Here is a 27,131-nt window from a genome sequence, read left to right as displayed (position 1 = left end):
GCGTTAGCCACTTGCAAGGCAAATGCCCTACTGCTGTGCCATCTCTCTGGCCCCTAAATGAAACTTTTTCAGTTCCATTAAACTAGAACGGAGAATTAAAGAAAAATTAAAGAAGAACTGAGAACTCCAAGAATCTCCAAGAAATGGCTTATTGCAGGCCTGGGGAACAGGGGTCCCAAAAATATGTTGTAAGAATAACAAGGGAGTGTGCAAAGATTAATGGGGGCATGGTTAGGGACACAAAGGCCAGTGCCTGGGACACTGTACTTTCCTCTGGGACAATGCAACCATCAAAATTAATGATGAGAAGAATGTATCATAGCCACTGGAAATAGGAAACGCTGATCTTTGAAAGTATTATCAAAAGAAAACATTGACAGTTGCATGTGAATCAGATATTTACATAGCTCCAAAGAAAGAACTTTGCCACGTAAGTACTTTATTGCTTGCTTATAATGAGTAATTAAAATAGTAATTCATTGCCAGGGGAAGGACAGACCATACAGTGTCAGACAGCATCTGTCAATCCAATCATGAGTCAAAATGAACTTCATCAATAATGGCTCTGCTGATATGGTGGGCCACTTTCAGGCAACAGGGAAGGGCAAGTGACCTCTCCCTGTGAGATCTGAAGGCAAAAAGCCAGATAAGAAGAGATTCCAGGCAAGTCCAACACTGACTGAAACTTGTTTCCAAAATCAGGGTCTGTCAGAATTCAAGTCCCCTCGGCCAGGAAAGCCAGGCAAAGCCCTGGGGACATTTCAGACAAAGAAGACAATAAAAGGGCTTTTTGATGTTGCAAATATAGTAGTTGGAGGGAGACAAACCAAGGGAGAAGGTGCCCAAGATTTAGGAGGTAAATACATCCACTTCTCATGGTCCTGACCACTTCTCATGGTCCTGATGGTCACAGTAGTCAGGTGGTCACACTGGCTGGTCCCAATTAGACTCATTGATTATGATAGTTTGTAGGAAATGCTGACTCAAGGACAATATTGGACAGAAGATTGGTAATATACCCTCACTGGTTCTGGAGAAAATGTTCTTGAACTATTCTCATGTCTACACATTTGTGATTTTTTTCAAGTTACTATATTTTGTTTTTTTTGGGGGGTACACATCAAGCTGTGTGTAGGGCTAACTATTGGCTCTGCACTCAGGGATCACTCCTGATGGGATTTGGGGGACTATATATGATGGCAGAGATCAAATCTGGGTCATCCCTATGTAAGACAAGCTCCTTAACTGCTGTACTATCATGTTGTAGTATAAAATAATAAAGAGGCCCTTTGGATGGAGCTGGATGATGGGATGAATGGAGGGGCCTTTCTCTGCCATTCCAGGCCACATGTCTCCAACTCCCACCAGCTGGCAGGTCTACCTGTTCAGGGTGACGGCGAGGAGAAAATCCATTCACAGGCAGGCTTCTTCAGGAGATAACATCTTTATTTGCCCTGGACAACGTGTGTGGCCTATATAACCATTTATGCTGGACCCTTATTTAGTCCTGTATTCTAACTTGTCTTTCAGCCATCTCTCCTTCTGCTTCCTTCTCCATCCTGCAGCCATGCAAATCCCGTTTTGACCCTGAGGTCAAACCTTTTGAGGTCAAACCAGAAATGGGAGGGTCTTTCTTGTAGGTAAGTTTACACAGGAAGAATGGGGGAATGGGGCTACATCATATCACTCTGATCCCCCCTTATTGGGGATGTGTGTGGTGTGGTGGAGGTTTTATTAAATGTCTAGACTCCTCCTCCCAGTACTAGGATCTCACATCTGCAAGGAAAATACTCTACTATTGAGTTACATCTCTGGTTCTATGATTTTTTTAAGTAAAAAAATATATATGGATAACATGCAAAAGAATGGAAAGATATGGTGTATTATCAGAGAGAAAGAGAAACCTCAGAGTTTGGAGTGATAAATAATAACTAGGGGGTGTGCAAGACAACTTTTTGCATTTTTATAGCTCCTTCCATTCAAAAGTAAAATGTGATTGTCACTTACATTTTCTTCCTGGACTCCAGGGTTGATTTTGTGTGACTGTGACTCCTAACCTGGATGTCACAGGAAGAGGAAGTAAGCTTAGAGATAGAGTTCCAACAGGGCCATGGATAGATAGGTGGCTTCCCAACCAGAGTTCTCCTCCTGCTCTTTCTAAATTCACTCTGGCATATCCTGTGGACCAACCACTGTGTGTTCTACCGCTGACACAGCAAACAAAACAGTCTCTTCTTTCTGCTGCTTTCAGGCTGCTTTGGATCTGAAACAAAACAAAAAGCAAAACAACCTGGATCCAAGCTCACTGGGCATAAAAATCTCAGCTCCCAACCTCTGTCCTTGCTGTTTCAGAAGCCCAACCCAGTATTTCTGTTGAAGTGCATTTTTCTCATTCTTTCACAACATGGAACAGCATGACTACATATAAGACTGATTCTAGGTGAGCATAGAGCCTGGAGTACAGGGGAGAGGCCTCAGATGGGAAAAGTCAAGGGCTCTCAGGAAAACCCAATTCAACCCTCACTTTTTGTTCATATGGGAAAGCTTTTCCAACCATAGTACAAAATCTGCACTGTACCAACTCCTCAAATGCTCCCAAGTAATCCAGGACTTAGCAGTTCTTGGAAGAACTTCAAAGTTCTTGCTTATCATTCTTGGAGGAAGCTACAATGAATAGATAATAGTCATCTGTACAGGCTTCCTGCACTATTCTTTATACAGGTCTTCCAGCCTGTAGAAATGGCTTCTAATGGAAAACTAGCCGGAGCTTTTACTTGGTGACAAAGTTCAAAGCATCACCGTAGGTGGAAGGACAAGACCATGAACTTAGAGTACTTAAAAGGCTTTAGTGCCTGATTCACTTGGTTATCTATTTAAATAGTCTCTCTTCTTCCACTAAGAAAACACAAAAGGTAACTCAGTTAAAATCCACAACGTTAGGTTAGCAATTGTAGGTAGAGTGAATGGTCTCACTAGAAACTTTTCCGCTTCCCCCTAGAGCTTTTAAGCTAAGTGTAAATTGACTATGTGCTTAGGAATTTACCAGCTCAGACAGACGGAAACAATTAGACAGGAGGCCAAGTAAGAGTGAAAGAGGGAGACAGACCCCAGGCATGAGAGCAGACATTCCTTTGAAAAGTTTTTCCTTCATCTCCTTTCTCAATTGGCTGAAACCCTAGAGGACTGAATTGGCTAACTCACTTCCGCTCACAAGTGTGCATGCCCCAAGGGAGACTGGGATTTGTAGTCTTGGTGTCGACCACCTTTCCTTAGCAGGGCTCTATATTACAGTGTTCATTTCCGAACTTTGCTTCATGATCAAATGTGCACTGTGGTTTTTATTTGATTCTGTTTTTCTTCCCCAAAACACAAATTTCTTCCCAGATAGAAGTTAAAAACAGTTAAAAACGGTTTACTCAACAGTGCTGACCATCACCATCCCTCCACACCTCTTCCAGTTCTTTAAATCCCAAAGAAACCAAGCACTTTATACTTAATACCTTCTGAGGCAGGAGGACTGAACCTAAGTTCAGCACTTCTGGTGGTGGTGGTGGAACCCCACTCAAGGACTAGGTTGCTGTCATGTTTAAGAGAACATGTTAATAATGAACAGGTACTCAAGGAAATGGAATGTGGAATTGAATCCATGGGCCACCTACAGAAAACTCTTCACTTTTTTTTTTTTATACTCTTTTACTTTTTCTTTGTAACTGCTCATCCATCATTGCTATGGCAGAATCTTGTTTTAGGATATGTTGATATTCCATTCCACCCTGGTATTCGTGTTCTGGACCTCTTGATCTCTTTGATTCAAACAAGCCACACCCCACCCAAAGGGCCACACTGCATGCATGAACTAAATAATTGTTTGCATACATTGATTCACTGTTTAATAATTAGTAGACAGTATTGGCTAAATTGCATAATGTTAATTTTAAACGTGATTGATTTTTTTGTGGTTACCAACTTTGAAAATTCTTGGTAAACAACGGATATCAAACAGATAACTTCTTTTATGTGGAAATCAACTATGATGTATATAATATATATGTAATAGGATTTTGGACCACATCTTGTGGTGCTCAGGGGTTACTACTTGCTCTGCCCTCAAAAATCACTCCTGATAGGTTCAGAGGACCATATGGATGCCGGGTATCAAACCCGTGTTAGCTGTGTGCAAGGAAAACTCCCTATTCACTGTGATATTGCTCTGGTCCCAACTATGGTATATATTTTTTGAGGAGGTACACCAGGCTATGCTTAGGGTTTGCATCTGGCTCTGTGCTCAGGAATTATTTTTAAAAGGGAACAGGGAAAAGGGTGCCAGGAATAGAACCCGGGTTGTTTGCATGCATGACAAATGCCCTCCCTGCTGTACTACTACTCCAGCTCCAAACCATTGTATTTTGAGACCTTCAGTTCTAATGCTCTCTTGGCCCAAACCCTGAGGTGTGGGGGTCTCATCTTGTAGTTTTACACAAGAAATCAGACAGAGTCACTGGAAAAAGTATATTTCAACCAGGGGTAATCGAGCCATTTCTTGGATCTTACTGAATTAGCTAAGCTACCAACCAACAACCACCAACACAACGGCCACTATCAACTGCAAAAACACCAACCACCCAACTATCCTCCAGCTTGGGTTCTTATCCCCCAACCACTTCTCAATTAGAAACAAGGGACATAAGGGGCAGATCCCTTGTTTTTGGGGTGTATGTGTGTGATATCCAAGAATTTCCCGTCTTGTACAAAGAAAAACATTTTGCTCTTTTTTTTTTTTTTCCATAGAAATTGTGTTCATGCACTGATCCAAATTGTGCTGATTAAGTTTCTTGTAGGTCATATTCAAAGGGCTGCAGCTTTGGAAGGGCTGCAGCTATTGACAACCTCAATCTGCTCAAAGCAGTCAGGAGGCTGCCAATTTCTTTGTAGGTTCAGGATCTGAGACAGAGATGCTGATTCAAGCTGGTTCAGCTGGTCTGGATGTAATCGGCAATTACTTTATTCTAAAGGTGGATTGGTGCTCCATCAGCAGGGAAGCAGAAAAGAAAAAGAATCATTTATTAGATAAAGCAGCTAATAACAATATATAAAGCTTATCATAATTAGATTTTTTCTGAATGTGGCATATAAATAGCTTTTCAACATTAATTATTTAGTTAGAACAAAATGCAGGGAGTTATTGAAAATTAAGAAAAATAAATGAACCTACCCCTATAATTATCTTAGAGTGAAAGCTCTGATTGTTAGATATTTGGGTAACATTATCTTCTAGTTACTTCCTGCTTATATGGGGCATTGTAGGGTACTGAGTTTTACTTCTTGGTATCTATCTTATAAAGGATAGGAAACAATGACCAAAGAGAAAAAATTTTTCTTTCAAAAAGAAAATAAAGACTACTTTTTGATTCCTATTGAGAATCTGAGTTCTAAGAAGATGTAGTGGAACCAATAGTTTTTTGGGGGGACTGTCATTCATAGAAATATACACATAGCCTTTTCCTCCAGTGATTAAGTTTTGTGCAACCAAGTCTTTTGTCAATTTTCACCCAAATAGGCAAATTAATTGTTTTGTTTTTGTTTGTTTGTTTGTTTGTTTGTTTTTTGAGCTTGTAGATCTTTTTGGAAGTGTTTTTCATCAGCAGTATAGGATTCTCCTTGTGGCAGATTTAGAAAATGTAGAGAAAATAAAGATAAAGATAGAAAATCAAGTGGAAGAATTCCCCGGTTTTTGATTTTCAATAATTGGGTTTTAAGAGTCTTATATACATGTTCAATAATAGCTTGTTCTTGAGGATTATGAGGTTTTCCTGTAATATGCTCAATTCACCACTCATTACAAAAAGATTAAAAAGTTTTGCTGGTAAAGACTGGTCCATTTTCTGTATTTTTTTGTAACAACAACAATAACAACAACAACAAACAGGTGGCTTTAGCTCTTTCTGAAGTCATAGGGCCTGCCCATACAAAATGAGAATAGGAAATGAGAACTACATGCAGATATGGCTTGTTCAGAATAAAATTGTGTCACATTTATTTGCCAAATATTAGCCACATGAGATTTACTGTGCAGAGGAACACAGAACAACTATGAACAATCTGTTTGGTTTGACTTAGTGGAATGCTATATTGAGCATGAAGGCAATGGTCATTTATGTGATAAGAACATAATGGTCATTATGTTCTTTCACAAGTGATGTAAATATTGGCATTGCTAAATGATCAGCTGATTCATTTCCTTTCACTTGCCTCTGGACCACCTCAGTCAGTTTGCCGTTGAATGGCAAAGGCTCTATAATCACCTGAAAAATTTTTGTATATCTACCCTTCAACTCTACATCTGCATCTATTCTTTGCCACACAGCCAACACCAGTTCTTGCAATAGGCTAAGGTAGTACTAGGTAGGGTAGCCCGTTTTTTTAGTTTTCTCAAATTCTCCTCCCAGCAATATGTTCAGATTAATTCGAATCCCTGACAGTCTCCTACCAGAGCTATTTAAGTTGTGCAATTTAGCTTTAGACTCATTGCTGTGCCACATTCTTCACTGTAAATATTGTGACAAGCTCAGGCATACTTTGGCCACAGTCTGGAAATCTTGTGGGGTCCAAAGTGCATTCTTACTCCATTTTAACAGACACTCTGTACAATAAGGATAAGTGAATCCATAAGTAGCACAAGCTTTCTTAAAAATGCCCAACAAATTAATTTTTAGCTTTTGAGAAAAAGGCAGTTCACAAGGCCCAGATATGGTAGGTTCTGACCTCACCCTATTTTGGACAGTGTCCTCAGACTCTGAGTCCAAATATATACTAATTGGCTCATTGTCAGTGCTAGAATTTGAATCACATCTGGGAGACATAGGCCTTTCCAGATTGTCACTGATTGTGCTACTGTATTTTCTGGTTTCTCTTTGGCTTCTCTTTAGCCCTGATTTCAACTGGGTAAACTGTTCTCCCCTGCGTTGGTACTGGCTCCATGGAATTCACCTGAGTAACATTCTCCAAGAAAATTAATTTAAATTTAATATTTACACTAGGTAGTGACACAGGGCAGGCTGTGAGAGTGGCTTTTGTTCTGAGGTTTATCCTGGTCTCTTTTATTGGAGAGATGGGTCCGAGTGGTGGTCTCCAGAGGGTAAAATTAGGGAGGGTACTGCATTCCTGATTTAATGGCCAAACATCCTGCATATGTAACCTCTACCCCAGGCTTTTGAGGCCTGTGATATCATCTTCCTATGTTCCTCCGACAGAGTGACAATCTCTTTTTTTTTTTTTTTTTTTTTTTTTTGGTTTTGGTTTTTGGGCCACACCCGGCGATGCTCAGGGGTTACTCCTGGCTGTCTGCTCAGAAATAGCTCTTGGCAGGCACGGGGGACCATATGGGACACCGGGATTGGAACCAACCACCTTTGGTCCTGGATCGGCTGCTTGCAAGGCAAACGCCGCTGTGCTATCTCTCTGGGCCCAGAGTGACAATCTCTTGACCAGTGATTACCTTCTGCCACATTTAGGGCAAGGTCCAGGTGACAATCTTGAAAAAGCAGAGTTGGGCGGGCATTTCTACTCGGATAACCTGATGCGCTAGCCTGCCTCTGAACTGAGTAGGCCTCAAGAGCATTCACATGTGCCCATCAGGGAGACGAAGGCTTTATGTAGCCCATCACATCCTCCCTCTCTGATTGGCCAAAGGATTGATTGATAGATCTCATTTGCATTTTTAAAGGCCAGCTGCCTAATCACATGTTTCTGGATTTCCTTTCCTTTCTAGTAATTTCTTCTAGAACACATCTCCTGCTTTTGCCACTGCCCTTTTTAGTGGGTTTGCGAAGTTTTTCAGATGAACATACTTAGGGATAAAGGTGCAGAGTGGTTAGGTGGGGGGAATTACTAGCCTGGTAAAACTGAAAGCCAGGAGAGTAGAAGTCCTTGTTTGTTCTTTGTGACTTGGCAGCAAAATGGCCTTGAGTAAGCTAAGTTCCAAGTCCCGGCACTACAGGAGACAGGATGCCAGACCTCTCTTCAAAAAGGTGTTCGTGAATAGAGTCTGGTGCCCTGATCCCATGAATGCAAGCATCAGTTACTTAAATGTGAACTATATGGAATACATTTGGGGAGCCAAGCAAGGATAACATTTGTCTAAAGGTAAGACTTTGAAAAGGGCATGAACCTAAACCAGTGCATGGAGGAGTCAGAAAACCTCTTATAAAGGTGACTCAATGGTCCAGCACCCTTTATGTGTCTCCATTTTCCCTAATGAATTCTTTGTAGATCCCTAAGCTGATGGGGTAAGTGCTTGGCTGAGACAGAGGCCTGCTAAATATTAGAGTGTTCTTACACACAGGTGGTTTTCTTCTTTTTCCATATCTAATCCCCTAATATCAAGTTTTCATTTTTCTCTTTCTAGAAGTCACAAGATGTCCATTCAAACTGTTATTTCTTGCTTTGAGTGTTGACAGCAGGAGTTTGTAATACAAAGCAAAAACCACAAGGCTTTCGGTTTCAATTTGTTCTTCTCTCACTGTTTAATTTTCTATTTCATAATCCAAATAATAAGGTAGCAGTTTATGACTTATGAATCAAGTGTATCTATTGAGAATATTTGCTTAACACATTTTCTAAAGTTAAGGTGCAAAATAGAAACAATTAAGGAACACATTTCTGGAACTCACATCTCATTTCATTTAGGCCAACGTGTTGTCTAGAAGGCACGCAGTGTTGGCTTGGGAAGATGATAGGATTACCAGTACTGTGAGTCTAATTTCTCACAACATCAAGGACTTTCCAGACCTTGTGTTTCATTATAAAATAGAGAAAATGAAAACAAGCTATCTAACCATGACACAATTTGAAGCAAATTTCTCCCTTGGGAAGGAAAAAGATCTAAAAAATCTGCCATAAAATCCTGGCCTGGCACCAGAAAAGAACTCGGCCATCTTCTCTGTAGACAGGCAGGAGGGTGGCTGCCAGCTGCTCTGATGAATTGAGTGGACCAGGGATCTCTGGGCTGGAATTGTTTGTCTGGTTCTGATTCTGACACAGTATACTCTTGACCTTGGCTGTCTTCTACTGAGCCCTTTTATACTAGAGGAAGAGTTAAGTTATATTTACAAAACCAACAACCCTCTGCAAACTTCATCAACAATAGCATGATTAATTTGGGGGCATTGATTGGGCCACTCGTGGCAGTGCTCAGGCTTACTCCTGGCTCTGTGCTCAGGATTGACTTCTGGAGATAATTAGGGGACCATGTCCTATGCCAGGAATTCAATTTAGTTAGCCATATGCAAGCAAGAGGTGTTATCTCTCTTGGGCTCTGGAATGGTTTTAATTTTAAGTAGCAACTTGACTGGTCCAGGAAGTGTTTGGTTGTATAAATATTACTTCTGAGTGTAGATAAAAGTTTGTTTTTGAAAGGTTATTTTTAATTCCTGGACTCAGTGAAGTAGCTTGCCTTCCATTTACATATCTATCGATTTCTATGCAATTTTATTTTAATTTTTATAAATTTAAGCATACAGATGTTCTATTGGTTCTGGTTTTCTGAAGAATGCTGACTAGTAAAATGCAATAAAAACCATATTGTTTTTGTAGTTTCTACTGTACTGTCAAATGAAGGTTTAAAAAATTTTCTCATGGTGCAAGAGATCTTGGTGCAAGAAAACTTCCTTGAGGATACCCTTTACTAGAGAATAAAAGAGAGGAGTCTTATTTCCAGGTGAAAAGGCACAATTTATTTAGTCAAATTATTTTACAATAGTCTTCATGGCTGACTTTTTCAGAAACGGTTCATGAAGTCGCACAAAGTCAACGATTACCTGCAAAATTATATATATATTTTTCCATATCTAAAAATATATTGCATATATAGGGCAGGAAAAACCTTTGTATTCACAAAGCAAAGTTTGGTTTTTCTTTTCAAAGTTGAGAAGACTGCAGGATCAGTATTTACAAACATTTTTAAAACACTCAAGCATTCGACGGGCCACCTTTACCCGTTTGTCCACATCTGTTAAATAACTACACAGGTACTTTTCTTTCTATTAAGTCAAACTTAAACACCTAGTTTCCTTTTTGGTGGTATGTAATAGTCACATTATGCTTCTTTAAAAAACCCAGCTATAAAAACGTACAAACAGTCCAAATGTACAGATAGTTATAAAGATGTACAAATTACATTTAAAAAAATAACGACAACTGATTTGCTAGTAAAATTGTATCTGTGACCGAGGTCAACTCGTTTCTTTATTCTTTTTTAATTATTTATTTTAATACAGTGAACTATAGGAAAATAACTCTCCATAATTTATACAGTAAGTTGCTTTCTGATGGGTTGACCTTTCTGATGGGTCTGACAAACGCACAGCGCTTGTGAATCTGTTTGTGTCTAGAAATCCCTATGACTTCAGTTTTGGGACTTGCTGTCATTTATTTAAAACATAGAAAACACGACTTATTTGTCTTTCAGGATTGTCTAACATTTGCCTTAAGATATGCTACCTTGTTTCTTGACTATTTCTAGCTCTCCAGATAGGGGAACGAGGTTAGCTAGACTCAGAGGGTCCTAAATGTATGTATGGTTCCTTCTATTAAATTCCAGTTAGAGGAGAATGCCACTGGCCTTCCAACCCTGTTACAGTTCCCATCCACAGAATTAGGCCATGCTAAACGAAGATTATCATCTTCCTGCCTCTATTTTCACTAACTCTCAAACCAAAACTCAAATGATGAAGTCCTTTCCTCTTGACTCACTGCTCTTTTCAAGGTCCACAATAGATCCTAGGGGTGTTAAGGAAACTGTGTGGGCTCAACACACACACACACACACACACACACACACACACACACACACACACACACACACGGCACAGTTTCCCCTCAGATTTATGCTACCAGCATTCCAGTAACTAGGGGTGTTAAGGAAACTGTGTGGGCTCAACACACACACACACACACACACACACACACACACACACACACACACACACACGGCACAGTTTCCCCTCAGATTTATGCTACCAGCATTCCAGTAACTAAAATAGTTAACTTGTAAATGCCCAAGACTCCAACTTGATGTACTGGCCCAAGAAATTATCTGTCTCTGTTGAAAGCAGAGTGAGCAGAAGTCATCAACACTTATCCCCCATCCCACACACACAAAAGGAATTTTTGTTAAAGCACAAATACAAAGTTTCTATCCCCAAAGAAAGATCATCCAGTTTTGCTTTGTTTCCCTTTGGGGTTTCATGAGTCCTCCAGGGGGATGGGGGATATCAGTGGGAAAACCACTGAGGTTGAAGCTTCTAGTAGTAGCTGCCTAAGTGGGAAGGCATGTGGGTGTTAGGATGGCGGGGAGCATTGGGGTTTGGGTAGATACCCGCTGTGGGGGAGGTCCAGTATTGAGACGCTGCCCCGAAGAAGCTGGAGGAAGTGACAGGCATGGAGGACGGGTGAGGGGGCACGAAGTTCATCTTCTGCTGGTGGGCGTGGTACGAAGGCATGTAGGTGATATCAGATGGGTACTTGTACATGGAAGACTCAGTGGGATGTGGCTGCAGGGCCTGAGCAATGCCATGAAAGTCAAATTTGTAGGCATACCTTTTGCCATGCACCTTAGTCATAATGTTTTTATCGTAGTAGTATCGGAGCGCCCGGCTCAGCTTGTCATAATTCATGTTGGGCTTGCTCTTCCGCTCCCCCCAGCGCCTGGCCACCTCGTCGGGGTCCGTCATCTTGAACTCACCATTGGTGCCTTCCCAGGTGATGCAGCTGGCATTAGCACTATCTGAGAGCAGTTCCAGGAGAAATTGCCACAGCTGAATCTGCCCACTTCCTGCAAATAGCACAGTGGAATGGAGAAAAGGGAGTACATGATTGAGTTCAGAGGAGTGAGAATCCAGCTCCTCTGGGCCCAAGCCACTCATTTTTGGTAAGAAAGTTGCATCATCTTTTACATTCAGAAGCTACCTTGAATGCTCTGCCCTGTTTTACAGTTTATACCATAAAGAGATTCTCTACTGGGCTGGAAGAATCACCCAATGAAATGACTTTGTGTTTTGCATCTGGGGAGCTGAGATTCTATGACCAGCACTGCATGGTCCCCTAAGTTCTCACTAAGACAGAACTGAGGGTATCCCCTGTGCACTGCTTGGGCAGCCTCTCCACCCCCCAAAAAGTGGCATCTGTAGATATTCCAGAGTCTGCTCTGATCAACGATGGGCAGCAGGATACCAGATTGTGTGCTTAGGCCACTTGTTAGACTCTTCTAGAAATCTGCACCTGTTTGCATGATCCCTCTTTGTGCCACTGTTACTGTCAGGATAAAGAGATAATCAGGCCAACAGATTGTGGTTCTAGGGATTCCTAGGAGAAGGTGAAGCCTAGCCTAAGCACAGAGTCTGGAATGTTCCTTCTTGCTTGGTCTGCAGTTCAATGCTCTGCAGAGAAGCGCATAGGTAAGAGAAGGGGTTGGAGCACTTGGCTTCTGAAGGATTAGAGACCAGGATAACTCTTGAGAAGGGGTTGGGAAAACGTGGGTCTCACTAGGGCAGAGAACCCTGGAGCCACAACTCAGTGGATCTGACTAGAATGTTCTGAGGGCCTTTCCCTCTAACTGCTGTCACTCTTACTCTGAAATAATCAGTCCAAAACAGAGTGGTCAAGTATATCCTGTCACTAGTAAAGGTGTGCCACTCTGCCATCCAGTCTAGTTTAAGGACCCCATGCTTCACTTCCTCAGTGTGACAGTGAAAGGTCACTGAACTTCCTTTAAACTACATTCCCCCTTTTCTTATGGACACATCTAGCTGTAACATTTATTACAAACCTAAGTCTCATTGCAGATGTACTAGACCAACCCATCATTTGGCTGGTGGATGTTACTGTGACTTACACTATAAGCCCTGATGTCTCATGTACCCTTGAAAGTAGCTCAGATTTGGGAAGGAACATTTGGCCCTTTGTGGATCCCAAAGCATTCTAAGAGGACAACAGGTGAAAATCATGTCAATGGGGATGGAGAGGGGTCTAAGTGGCCAACAGGGAATCTACAGGAAAGAAACAAACCCAGAAAGGGACCATGCTCAGGAAAAATTCTGCTCTAGACAAACAAAAGCTGAACATTTCACAAGAGAAATGACACATTTCCCACCTCATTAGGTGCCTCAACTTAGGACAGACATCTTGAAGACCTCACAAAGTAAAGAGATGTTCTAGAAAGAAATGCTAGCCGGTCGGCACAAATACACTCACCAGGGTTAGCGAGGCGGCTGCTGGTGGGACCCAGGATCTGGTAGGGATCTAAGGGAAGCAAGAGGAGTTTGCTCAGACACATTTAAAGTAAAAGAACAGCAGCATTACATGTAAGATACCTCCCCATGGTACATACTCCTACCTCAATACCTCACAGAAGCCTGGTCTAAGAAATTCTACAAGTTTCAAAGCCCCATCCCAGACAGGCTCTTGGCATCTTTTTTTCATACTGGCTGCTTTATGTTTATAGATGAGGGTGCTCCCCACCTTAATAGTTTTGTGAAGCAATTTGGAAAGTTGGTCAGTCCTGTTGATGATGTGGCAGAGTGGTATATTAAATGACTTTAAAGAAGGTCTCCTATGGCTCTGCCTCATCCCATCCTCCCTCAGATACCTTTTCCTATTGGAGTATAGAACCCTGCCCCACCCATACTGCCAAGCCTGTATTGTAGCAAGGCTTCCAACTGCTGCTGTGATGTCAATAGAGTCACTGATCACACAATCTTTTAGGTGTCTGTTTTCCCATCTGCGAAACCAGTCCCTGGATAGAGATCTTGGTCCCTTCTAGAAATCTTGGTCCCTTCTAGAACAACACCTTGAAATTGCAAGCCTGGACCTGTCCATACTAACCAGAATTCTTATTTTAGTTCTGAAATGATTGGTTTTAACATTTCAGTTGGCTTTAAATGTATGTGGCTATTTAGTTATAAAAAAAAAAATCTCCACAATATCATTATCACAATATCACAATATTATGGGAGTCTTGCCTTCTTTTCTTTCTTTTATGTGTGGCAATCATGGTGGAGGGCTGGATTGTGTTTTTTTTTTGGGGGGGGGGAGAAATTGTGTTAAATATTTGTCATGATTTTACCACTTCTGTGATTATAATTATAGTTTAAGAAAATTAACATAACTTTTGGATTGTTACTTAAGATCATAAATTAGCTTGAAGAGTCCTTCAGGCCATTATTTCCCCCACTCCATCCTCTGTCCCATGTTCCACAGCAGGGCGGATGAAAAATTCTTGGCCACTAATGTCTCCTTATGTTGTTGTTGGGACTTCTCTAAAATCTGTCTATGCCAAATTCCTGCTGTCTGGCTTGTTTCATGGTCAGCAAGTTTTCTCTTAAACCCCGATAACAAGTAGGTCAACTTCTACTGACATCCACCATGGTGATGGAAAAAAGGGTTACCTCTACCACTAACAGCCCATGCAAGCTTCTCTCAGCTTTGTCACTTGTGCAGGGCTTGGTAGTGAGGACAGTGACTGTCTTTAGACACATAGGTCCCCAGGGAGAAGGGGAGGAAGACTTTTACTTCCAAAGGCCAGTGAGGAGGCTGGACAATAGGCTGGTGATAGGCCCCAGCTCACACAAGGGAACAGAGCCTAGTCGATGGTGAATTTCTTGCAGTGGTGAGAGTTAAAATCCAGGGAGAGGAGGCAAAGGCTGAGATGTCTGATGGGGGCAGTATAGAGAATCCTGACTGCATTTTAAGCCAACACAGAGTGTCAACTCCATGGCTTTAGTTATTCCTCAGTCAACACTGTCAAGACTGTCAGACCATGACAGCACTTTAATATTTTTTCCTTATTTGGGGGGGGGGCACACCTAGGACCCACTCCTCATTCTGCTGTCAGGAATCACTCCTGGAGGGCTGGGAGCAACCTAGTGTGCTGGGAATAAAATCTAAAACAGCTGCATGCAAGGCAGGAGTCTTAGCTGCTTTACTGTCACTCTAGTTCCTTTAATCTGTTTTTATTTATTTCTATATGAGTAGGACTCGCAAGTCATGAGCAGGTAAACAATGGGCTACTCCAATTGGCAATACAGGCTGTGTGGACTGACTGTTAAATGCTTGGGTTCAACAGTGCTAGCAGTCAACCATGCAGTGCTGGGATTGAACTCAGACCTTGTATATGCTCCAGCCCTTCTAAGGGTATCCCCAGCATCCAGGGTATGTTTAATTATTTATTCGTGTTTGTTTTCCTTATGTGGGAGGTGACTCCCAAGCATTGCTCGGAGGTCCACTGCTCCTTCTTAGTGATATTTGGTTTATCTGCAGGTCTGAGAGTTTAATACATTAACTCAGATGTGCTTAGAGGCCACCAAGACCACCCAGCTTTGTAGGTAGGGGGAGGAAGGAGCATATGGTAACTTGGAACCTTGAGGATCTGCACCCTTGACCTTTAAAGTATCAACCCAGGGGCGGAGCCATGGTACAGCCAGAGGGCACTTGCCTTGCACGCAGCTGACCCAGGACAGACCGTGATTCGATCCCCAGGCGCCCCATATGCCCCCCCCCCCAAGCCAGGAGCGATTTCTGAGCGCATAGCCAGCAGTAACCCCTGAGCATCACCGGGTATGGCACAAAATTAAAAATAAAAACCCCAAACCAAAACAAACAGACAAACAAAAAAAAATATTATCAACCCATCAATCCCTCCAGTATATTTTTGAAAGAAAGACTTCGTGAAGCACAGAAGATTTGGACTTGGGACTCTGGACTTTGGGTCTGGTTTTCTCAGAAACCTTCTGGGTGGTTTTGGGGAAGTCGCTTCACCTCTCAAGAGTCTCAGTTTCCATCCTTTACAAAAAGGAGGCATTGGGCATTTTGTCCAGTGCTTTCCGCGCTGCAATTGGATTAATCTCTAAACTGATCCTGGGTCCTGTGACTAGATCCCGGGATCCAAATCGGGGAACCTTGGGAAGAGAAAAAGGCTGCCAAGAGAGGATGTTCGTACTCCTCAAGGGGGAAGGCAAGGAGTTGGCGGTTGCCTAAGGGCAGAGGAGGGTGGGGGACAGATACCTGGTTGGGGCCGCTGTTCAGTGTTCTTACTCATGGTCTGGGCTCCTGCCAGGGGGGGACCTGCAACAAGATGGAAAGCGATGGTGATACTGGAGCGCTTAGGGGCCTTCCCACAATTCTCCCCCGACTTCAAGGCTTTTTATACCAACGTTCATCTGGGACCGCCAGGGGCGCTGTTCTCAGTATCTGAGCTTCAGCCAGTGGAAATCCTGGTAGAACTGACATTTCCCGTGGAGACAGCGACAAAAGCCAATCACCGTGGAGGAAGGCGTGACTACTGCTGATGGGCTGCCCCCCATTGGTTAGGTGGACGTTAGGGATTGGCCTTGAATGGATGGTGCCCTGTAAACAACTCCCCCTGCTTCCTGCCTTTCTAAGGTTCCTAAGCTACTTTCTTGGGCCTCTGTGTCTCAGATCTCCTATTATCACCTGTCCAGTCTATTCTCCATCTCATCCTTCCACAAAACGGGATTGGAGGGTGGGTGGGAGGTGAAGGGAAGAGAGCCATTGGCATGGCTATGTTTTGAATGTGACAAGAGCTATGTCATATGATTAAAAAAAAAAAACCCGCAGTGCACACAGCAATTTGTTCTGTGAAGTCTTCCAACATCAAAATCCCAAATGACAGGACCAAAAAACACCATATCCTCTCTGCAAGTCATTGAAAAATGGGCAAGTAATATTCGTGTTCTCTCTATGTCCTACTCTCTAGGTTTTCCACCCCTCTTCTCAGATATATGGTTGGCTTACAATTCGTGGATGAGCTTCACTTACTTTTGTTGAGGCCAGAATTCATGTTGCTGCTCCAGCTGGATCTCCTGACTGAGTCATAAGAAGGGTCTGAGGGAGAGATCACACAGAGGTACATCAGCAATCTTCTCAGGAAGATTGCCTGAAGATGATCTTTTCACAATCATCAGAAATGAACATTGGCTTTTCATGCCTCATGGAATTACAGAAGAGAAGGGAGAGGGACATGGACACAGATTGGAAGTTTATAGAAGAGGGAGACTTTGGACTAGAAGTCAAAGGACTGGGTGGTGAGATCTTAGCTGAATCATAAGACTTCCATGAGCCTCAAGGATCTTTAATATGGAAATAAAATTGGTTTCCATGTACCTATCTTGAAGTCACATGGTTTTTAGGAATAAAATGATGCATTTTGCAAAGTACAAGTCCACCCTTGGGTAGTTAAATTCCTATGTGATGAGATCAGGAGGGGGGTTTGGTGGAGGTAATTAATGGGGAGGATGGAGTCTTCACCAGTGAGTTTGGTGTCCTTTATCAGAAGAGGCTATAGAACTAGTTCTTTTCTGCCACTTTTGGTGGCAAGTCTGCCCCAGAAGAGCCAACTCTCACTAGTTTCTGACACCCAGGTCTTGGATTTCCAGCCTCCAGAGCATGGGGGAAAATTCTGTAAGTCTATTCTTTGAGGGAAATGGTGTCACCAAATGGAAATACATGGTCTCCCAAGAAGTCAACACCAGCCCCTATCCCTTACAATGACCTTGTGGGTGACATCGCATGGAAGTGCCTTTCCTACTTGCCCAGGCCTTTGTGTTATTTCATTGACAGAGGGAAGGATGGGGCCTGCAGGTCACAGCAAAAGGACCAAGGTCAGAGATGTGGCATGAAGGAAGCAGGCATGTTGGGCAAGACCAATTGTTACACTGGCTTCTAGAGAGTCTTGAACAAGATGCTACTGAATCTCACCATTTGTGATCCCAACTTCTTTTTTGGATGAACCCTCACCACCCCCCCCAACCCTAGCATTCAAGAACAGACTGATACTTCAGACACCAGCCTGGAAACATCCTTCTTTTCCTTTGTCCTTTGTTGCTCTAAGTCCTACTGAGACACAGAGCAGGGACAGCAGAAGCATGCAGAGACACAGAGCTACAACTTTCAAAGTCTTTCCATGAACAACAAAGAAACCAAAAAAACCCATCTGAACAAAGGAACATAAAGCTCATCAAACGGCTACACGACAAGGGAAACTAGAACCATGCCTGGGTCCCCTTTGGGGCCTCTTTAACCCAGTCGAAGAAGCACAGAGGAGACAGACCATGGGCTCATCCCAGCCTGTGCCTTTTGTGGCAGGCTGAGAGGAACCCAAAGGCAGGGACAATTTTCTGTTGGAAAAAGCCATGTGCGGATGCACATTCCTCCTGGCCCTGCAAAGCCAGGGCCCTCTTTAAATTACAGTCTTTAGCAATTGGCATGAAAAGCAAAAACAGAAAGGGAAGGGGGAGGGGGCTGGGGGGGGCAGGGCATGTGTTGTGGACAAAAGAGGAACAAAGCACCACTCATTCCAGTTGCCTGTTTTTCTGTTGACTCCCTGCAGCCACCCTCTCTCCCCTGCAAATAGAGACGTCTTGCTTCAAAACCAAAGGAGGCCAAAGACAAACATGCCAACTCCACACCCAACTTGTTGCCAAGCTTGGCATGCTGCTGGTAGCTAGCTGGTGGGGGGTGGTGGTGCCTGGTGTGTGTGTGTGTGTGTGTGTGTGTGTGTGTGTGTGTGTGTGTGTGTGTGTGTGTATCTCCAATGAAAGCCCAAGGGCAGAGAGTCTTCAAAGGTTTTTCTTGGGGTGCTGGTGAGGCCTCCACATGTCTCTTTGGGAGTGACTTCTGCATGAGAGCATGGATATGGCTCTGTGGACCAAGCTCTCTGACCTGTCTTTTATCAGAAGTGCAGAAGAGGGTGAGGAAGTGCCCAGAATGGAAAGAGAGCATGGGCCCAGATGCCTCAAGGATTCTAGAAAGAGCTGAGCAGACAATGGGTGTAAGATGGAAAGATCGCCATCTTTCTGCTTTATTTTATGTTTGGCTTTGAGATTCCATCCAGCAGTGCTAAGGAGCTATTCTTGACTCTGTGTTCAGAAGTGGCCCCTGGGGGAGTGTGTGGTGCTAGGGATTGAACTGGGGTTAGGAAATGTTAGGCAATTGCTTTCAATTCTATCCTAATATTCAGGTCCCCAAGGTACATTTCTGGAGTAAGTTCAGAGAAAAAACAAAAACAAAAAAACAACTGGAGATGCAGGAGGCACAAGTCAAGAGCTCATATGTGACAGCCTGTTTCAGAGGGGGGTGTTTGCACAGCATAGGACAAGCACACATGAACTGGCCCAGATACTGGCATGACCACCAGGGGAAAAGTCAGTGACCATTATGTCTCTGGGCACCATCATCTTCTACCTCAAAACAAAGTCCCACCTATTTGATCAGGCCCTTCCTGATCCCCAAAGAACTATATAGACGCTTATTTGTTCAATTGGTTCATTGGTTCAATCAGAACCACCAAAAGCATGTTCTTACCAGCCCCATTAAATCTGCATGAACCTTCTTTTTCTCTTCGTTTTCTCCTCTCCTCTGTCCTACTTGCCTAGTTTAGTCTTCTCTGTATCACTTTGTTTCATCAGTAAATAAACAGATTTGCATTCTACTATCTGAATCTTCATTGGACATACATCTAGGAGAGTAAGGAATTTCCTTCCATTCTTCAACAGAACCAAAGTCAGCCCCAGTACACAGTCAACTCATAAGAGATATTTATTATTGGAGAACAACCCCAGCAATTCTTGGGCAGCTGGGTACAGAGGGTCAAATCTGCGATGAAGGGCTCAAACTCAGGGTCCTGAACATACTAGGCATATGTCCAACTGCTTGAACTATTGCCCTAACTTCTATAATAAATATTTGCTGAATAATGAGAAAATCCAAATGGATCAACCAGTAGGAGTCATTATTTCTTTCTTCTTGCCAAGGATATACATGTCCTCCATGTGCCCTCACTAGCCAGAGAGTTCTCTGTGCTGGCAACTCCTCAGTAACTTCTGTCTCCAAGAAGTGAATATTTTCTACTCACCATGTGCCACTATCATAAGCCACCAACTGCAGTTGGCCAATGAAAAAGTTTAGACTCAAAGTTTATCTCCACAAGGACAGCAAGTATTAGAGGCTCTCATATAAGGAGTCTGACTTTCTTTTTATATCTATTGCATTGAGTCATTGTGGAAAGAAGCTTGCTTTGCTGCATGCAAAAAACAGACACAGATCAAATATTCTGTAGTATAAGAAATGGGTTTAGAACTCAAACAGAAATGCCTGGACTGGGGTGAACATAGTCTGATAACCCTTACTTTTACCTACCTACGTACCTATGTGCCCTACCTATGTACGTACCTATGTACGTACCCACCCACCCACCCACCCACCTACCTACCTACCTACCTACCTACCTACCTACCTACCTACCTACCTACCTACCTACCTACCTACCTACGTGTGTGTGTGCGCGCACACACACACACAGACACACTTACACACACAGGTTCTGACACCTGACACCGGCTGGATCAGAGCCTCCAGCAACAAATGAGCATCTATACAGTTCTTTGGGGATCAAGAAGGGCCTCCCAGGACACAACCTGAATTGCATCTGCCTGGACATAAGTTGTTTGTGCTTTCTGAGAACCAAATTAAGCTGAGACCAGCTGGAAGTGGCAGTTGAGGAGACTGTGTGCAAAGATGAGATAGTTTGGAATCAGCAGACTAGCTGAAAGTCTTGGAATAGCTCAGTGGGGGAAAAGGACAGTGGAAAAATTACACCCTCTATTGACACATTTGCTGTCCATGTCAGCAAAAGGCAGATGCTTCCAGGTTGGTGGTGCCCTAAAAGGATGCCCCTAGCTGGGATCCTTTCTGAGGAGTAGCCAAAAGGACTTTGCCTGGAATTGATAGTTGCAGGAAGTCCCATGAGCAAGTGTGGCCACAGCCAAGAAACCAGTGTTTCATTTGGGAGACGCTGGCCTCACCAGGCAGGAGAGCACTGCAGCACATGTATGTCATTTCTGCACAGTCACCCCATTATGTGACGCTTGGGGTGGCTGAATTGGACACTAAATGCCCCCTTAGATTCCAAGACAGCCTCCTGGGGTGGGGAAATATGAGCATGTCTTCTTTTCTGAAAAACCCCATTAGAGGGGAAACATTTTTTGGACGTGACCTGCTCATAGACACCCCAGTGTTAACTCCAGTTCTGCAGGCAGTTTTTTTTTTTTTAACCAGAACCTGGAAGCTGGGCCAAACATCTCAGGAAAGACAACTGCTTTCTGCTTAGCTGCCCACAGGTTGCTGTCTAAAGGCCAGCATCCCAGAGGGCATAAGTCTCCCCCTCTCTCATCACCTCACCCCAAGACACCAGAGGCAAGGACACAAACACAAAAGCCTCTTTTTCTCATCCTTAGACAGAAGGTTGAGCTCTGCTACTGCTGATCTAACAGAAAGAGGTACATTTCTTCTGAAACTTTTCTTTGGATTGCTAATGGCTGCTCACAAGGTTGGAAGCTCCTAGTACTGCTTATCCTTGAGAAGCTTGGCTTTGGTCTGATTTTGCTTTTGTGAGAGGAGGGCACATCAGGGACTGCTTTTGACTCAATGCTTAGGAGTCAGTGCCCGCAGTGCTTGGGAAAACCATTCAGTCATGGGATCAAACTCAGGTCCAACACATGCTAAGCTTGCATTCAGTACCTTGAACCATCTTTCTTCCACCCCACTGCCCTTGAAGCCTGACTTCTGGAAGAAATTTTTAGCTTGTGTGTTGAGGGGGCAACTAACTAGATCTGAATTCTGCCCTTAGAAAATTGAGGATGTCACAGAAACAAACCAACAAACCTAGAGTCCCCAACAAACAAATTCAGAGTTTTTGAAGAGAAAGCCAAGCTCCTGAAAATGCAATCAACAAAAACACATGCTGATTTTCAAGACTACTCCGCCTCAACCTTAAGTGATGTTCCAAAACTAGGTTAAAAAAAAATCCAAGGTAGTTGAAATGACTTTAGCACATCGCCTCAATCACTGGCCACTTCATCCCATTTACTTGAAACTTTGGCTTTAGAGTTACAGTTTGGTTTGGTTTAGTTTGTAGACCACACCCAGCAGTCATTATGGCTTACTCCTGGCTCTGTGCTCAGGGATTGTTCTTGGTGGCACAAAGTGCAAGCAGGTATCTAACTAATGCAAGTTTCTATGAGAATTAAAGTAGCATTAAATATAGATCCTTTGCACAGAGCCCTCAGTGCTAATTTTATCTCTGAACAGAGGTTTAGAAAACTCATCATGGAAGGCCTTGGAAAGGCAGAGATGTGAACCAGCATGAGAAGAAGGAAGGAGGACTCCATTTCTGTGCACCTAGAGATTATTGCTTCTTAAATTAAAACAAGGGTGAAACCTCTTGTCCAAGTAGAGGGGTTTCGGAACTGGATCAAGGGACTGGGGAACATGCTTTGCGTAAGGAAACCCTGAATTTGATCCCCAGCACTTCCAGAGATGTAAGGCAATCCAAACATCTGTGTAATCCCCAGTACCACTGGATCTCAAGCTGTCCATAGCCCCACCCTAGTCTTTAAGTATTTCAAGTGGCCACTGAATCCCCTAAACATAGCTTGGGAGGATCCCAAACTGTTCACCAAAAGAGGAAGTGGGTTCTGGACATCAGTTAGAGAAATAGCACCCTGGGGGTCTCCAGACTGCCTTTAGGTCTCATGGGTTCTGGAACCCACCCCAAAATTATTTACTCAGTCTACCATGAAGTTTGAGTACAGTGTCCTCACCTACTTTTGGCCCCTCCAATAGGTGGCTTTGCCTCTGCTTAGTGACATCTAAGCTTCCTTGGACAACAGAGACTCCTGACTTCCACTGGGACCTCAGGAGGGAGATGTCGAGCCAAGGCTTTCCTCAAGCTCCGGATTCACGGGAAAGGAAAACATCCTGGATCTAATTTCCCTTGCTCAGGATCTTGTCTTGGAATTCTAGCAGCCCCGCCAGCCTGCTGCGTGGCATATAATGAAAGCCCTGTTTCAACTATGGTCTGGGCACTGGGGGAAAGAATGGAGGAGGAAAATCCTGTTAAGGTACATCATGCTTGAATATACATGCCTGGGAAAGTGGTGAAGCACAGGATGGGAGTACCAGGCAAGCATAGTCTGGCAAGGGGCACCAGACACCTCATTGGGCTAGTGTGCTCAAATGACATTATTTTGATAAGGTCTCTGAGTGGGACTGGAGGATGTGCCTGTCAGGCTGACTGCAAACTCCACTGACTTGGTTCACTGGGCCCTTGCAGGTTTCCTTCTAATCAGCCTTGGAGACAGGTTCTAGGTCAGGGGTCTCAAACTCAATTTACCTGGGGGCCGCAGGAGGCAAAGTTGGGGTGAGGCAGGGCCGCATAAGGAATTTTGCTTACCGAATATTCGCAATAAAAAAATCGCATTAGTAAGAAAAAAATATCACAAAAAATCGCATTAAACATTTGCATACTGCTCGGGGTATGCGAATGTTTAATGCAATTTTTTTTCTTACTAATGCTATTTTTATTGCTATTATTCGTTAAGCGAATAATCTCGAATACTGTGATATTTGAAGGCCAGCCACAGGCCGCGAATTTGAGACCCCTGCTCTAGGTGGAGAAGATTCCAGGTGAGGCTGTTAACCTATGAGGGCTGAAGGTTTACTTAGGAATTGAGGACCTGATTTAGCCTTCTCACATGCAACATTCCCACCTCTCCCCCTCTGGCAAGCAGAAGTACTGTCTTGCTTCTGCACGGCAATTCAACTTTTGTCTCTCTACCCTGCAAAGTTCTATGGGTACAGGCTCACATGGGCATGGTTGCCATATCCATTGTCTTGTTTCATCTTCTGTTCTAATAAATGCCTTATACCTTTAGCTCCCTGGCTTGTTAGTGATCGTTGAAAAGAGAGGGTGAAGAAAAGTCGGGGGCTGCAGACACTACTCTGAGTGGTAGGAAGACAGAGGAAATTACAAACAGGAAAACGTTTTGTATGTTGAAAGTCAAGAACTAGGGGACTGACTGATGCCTCTGTGCTAATAGCAATAAAGTCAAGAGCTGAGCGGCTGTCTGATATAAGAAGACAACCCCTAAAACCTTAATGGATATAGGATATAGGATATCCTATATCCATAATGGATATAGGATATTGATCAGATAGCACACCTGATAAGACACTGTCTTGCATTTGACTGACTCATATTTGGTCTTCTGCACTGCATGTGGTCCCTCAAGTACCACTAGGAGTACTTCTGAGCATAGAACTAGGGGGATGCTCTGAGCACTGACAGATGTGCCCCTCTCCCAAAATAATAAACATACAGAAGGGTCTGAGCACAGGGTAGGGTGTTTGCCTTGCACATGGCCGACCTGGGTTTGATCCCTGGTATTCTTTATGGTTTCCTGAGCCTGCACGGAGTAATTCCTAAACACAGAGCCAGGAGTAACCCCTGAGCACCCACCAGGTATGGCCCCCAAGCCAATAACTAACTAACTAACTACACAGAAATACAAGATCATTTTGGACCCACCTTTTGGGTATTTGGATGAGATGAGTCAAGTCTATTGATGAGTTGACCAATCAATGTGATTATCTAATTGTGTTAACCCTTTAACTCATATTGGCTTGGCTTTGCCTTGCAACTCAAGAAACTGAAAAAAACACAGAGATTTTGTTTTACCTCTAGACCTTCACTGGAAAGAGTTTTTTGGAAAGGGCATGGCTGGGGGCATGTGGAAAGCATGAACGGGTGATTTCACCCTGCAGGAAGATTACAGCTTTGGGGTTCAGTAATAAGTTCTGCCTGTTCCATTCCTAAATCCTACAGCCAGGCATGAAAATCAGGGGAGATAAAGAAAGGTCCACACTGGGTGAATAGAATTAGGAGGGCTCATTTCTCTCAGTGCGTCCCAGGCTTCTTTTCAGTTTGGAAGGACCCCCAGACATTATCTAAACCAGACATGCAAATTAGCACAGGCCTGGAGGGCCCCCAACCCGAGAAAAAGTACATGTGGTCATGTAAGAATTTTAATAGAAATTGAAAGTGTGACTCATGGCAGAAAACTGCCATCCTCTACACGCCTCTAGGCTACTGGGGCAGGGCCCATCATTATTTTACAGTCTGGCCAAAGGATTTTTGAGCATAAAGAATTTTCAAAATTCTATCAAGAACAATTTTTCTCTCTATGGAAAGGGGTACTTGAATCTTATTAAAAGAAAAGCTGCTGGAACTGGTAAGAGTTGTGGGGAGGGGCCAAAGAGACAGTAAAGGAGTTAAGGCACTTGCTTTGTAAACTGATGATTCAAATCAATCCCAGGCACTCCATATGGTCCACTGAGCACTACCAGGAGTGACCCATAAACAAAGAGCCAAGAGTAAGCCCTGAGTGCTTCTGTATGTCCAAAACCAAAACCAAATAAAAAGAAAATAAGAAGAGACCATGGGGAATTGCACAGAAGGGATTCCACAGAAGGGATTCTACTCTCCAGTTTATAGAAAACAGGGAATAGCTTGTTGCATTGTAAGGAACTGTGAGAGGAGGCCCAGAATTTAGGACTTTTGGTCACCCCAGAATCAGTTATCCAGCACTGTAATTTTAGGTGAGTGACAACCTAAAAAGAGTGAATTTAGTTACCTATAAATTAGAGGTGTGTGTATGTGTGTTTGTACATGTGTGTAAGAGAGAGAGAAGAAAGAACAGAGAGAGGGGAAGAAAGAGAGGTGCGGGGAGAGGGAGAGAGAGAAAGAGATGAATGGGGGAGAGAGAGAGACAAAGGGAAAATAATTGTTCTATAATATGAGTGTGGGAAAGCAAATGCTCCCTTTAATTTTCATAGGGCTCTGTTGAGAATAAATGAGATCAAGCAAGTAAAAATGCTTTATAAAGTCTGAAACATTCTCTCAAATTAGAGATGCTATTCTTTTCCAGACTTTCATTCACTGGAGGTAAAAAATTGAATCTTTTGTACACCCAGACTAATTTCCTCTGGTTCCTTCTGTCAGGGAACAGAAGGATTGAGTAAGTATTTAATTGAGTTGGCAAAGATTATGTTACTTTCCCAACAAATCAGTCAGTGGTCAGTGGTATTAACTGAAGAACAACAGGCTTGAGGAAGGATGTAGGACCAAAGTTAAAAGTGAAGCTGAGATGATGGTTGAGAGAACTTTCAAGCCACTATTTGTGAGGAACTTTGGGAAGAAATGGATCAAGACAAGAGTAGAATCCATGTTGGCTTTGAAGGGTGCATTGTGTGGTGATAGAGTACAAAGATCCACTTTCTTCACCATGTTCTCCTCAGGCAGCAATGTTCAACCTTTCTGCTCCTGATTCCCATCAGGTCATGTGTGCACCTGACTGAGCTGGACCTTACTGCAGAGGCAGATGGAGTCCTGTGAGGAGACCCCACCTGCTCATGGTACCCATAGGCCTTTTCTTTCCATAGAGTTTCCTCCTTCTAGAAGCTCCTTCATAAGAAACATGAGCTTTAGGACCCAACCTACCTGAGGTGGGCAGTAGAAGAGAAAGTTGATGTAAAAATAACTTGAAGGACTGGAATGATAATATCATGAGGAGAGTATTTGCCTCGTATGAGACAAACCAAGATTTGATCCCAACAACCCAGATGGTCTCCTGAGTTCTACAGGAGTGATTCCTGAGCACAAAGCCAGGAATAAGTCCTAAGTACAGGCAAGTTTGCCAGTATCCCTTCAAAATAGTTTGACAAACTTTTTAAAATATTAAAGGATGTTCCAAACCCTTATGCCACTGGCAGGAGATGAATTTGTGATTTCTTTTTTTTTTTTTTTTTTGATTTTTGGGTCACACCTGGCAGTGCTCAGGGGTTACTCCTGGCTGTCTGCTCAGAAATAGCTCCTGGCAGGCACGGGGGACCATATGGGACACCGGGATTCGGACCAACCACCTTTTGGTCCTGGATCGGCTGCTTGCAAGGCAAACGCCGCTGTGCTATCTCTCCGGGCCCGAATTTGTGATTCCTCATTCTCTCTCCTCTCTCCTCCTCCTCCTCCTCCTTCTTCTTCTTCTTCCTTCTTCTTCTTCTTTCTTCTTCCTCTTCCTCTTCTTCTTCTTCTTCTTCTTCTTCTTCTTCTTCTTCTTCTTCTTCTTCTTCTTCTTCTTCTTCTTCTTCTTCTTCTTCTTCTTCTTCTTCTTCTTCTTCTTCTTCTTCTTCTTCTTCTTCTTCTTCTTCTTCCTCTCCTCCTCCTT

At 43.3% G+C, this 27,131-nt stretch overlaps 1 protein-coding gene across 1 annotated transcript in view; it reads right to left on the bottom strand.

The window, feature by feature from the left end:
* Positions 1-10,668: 10,668 nt before the first annotated feature.
* FLI1 (Fli-1 proto-oncogene, ETS transcription factor) overlaps positions 10,669-27,131 on the bottom strand; it is a 52,282-nt gene continuing 35,819 nt past the window's right edge. The window contains exons 5-9 of the mRNA XM_049778353.1: positions 16,831-16,896; positions 16,057-16,116; positions 13,249-13,296; positions 10,906-11,830; positions 10,669-10,776 (exon numbers count right to left, since the gene is read on the bottom strand). Coding sequence (XP_049634310.1) covers positions 11,301-11,830; positions 13,249-13,296; positions 16,057-16,116; positions 16,831-16,896 — 704 coding nt within the window. The 3' untranslated portion in view covers positions 10,669-10,776; positions 10,906-11,300. The remainder of the gene's footprint in view (positions 10,777-10,905; positions 11,831-13,248; positions 13,297-16,056; positions 16,117-16,830; positions 16,897-27,131) is intronic.

The sequence above is a fragment of the Suncus etruscus genome, chromosome 8 (assembly GCF_024139225.1).
Source record: "Suncus etruscus isolate mSunEtr1 chromosome 8, mSunEtr1.pri.cur, whole genome shotgun sequence".
Lineage (NCBI taxonomy): Eukaryota > Metazoa > Chordata > Mammalia > Eulipotyphla > Soricidae > Suncus > Suncus etruscus.
This window is presented reverse-complemented; position numbering and strand designations above follow the sequence as displayed.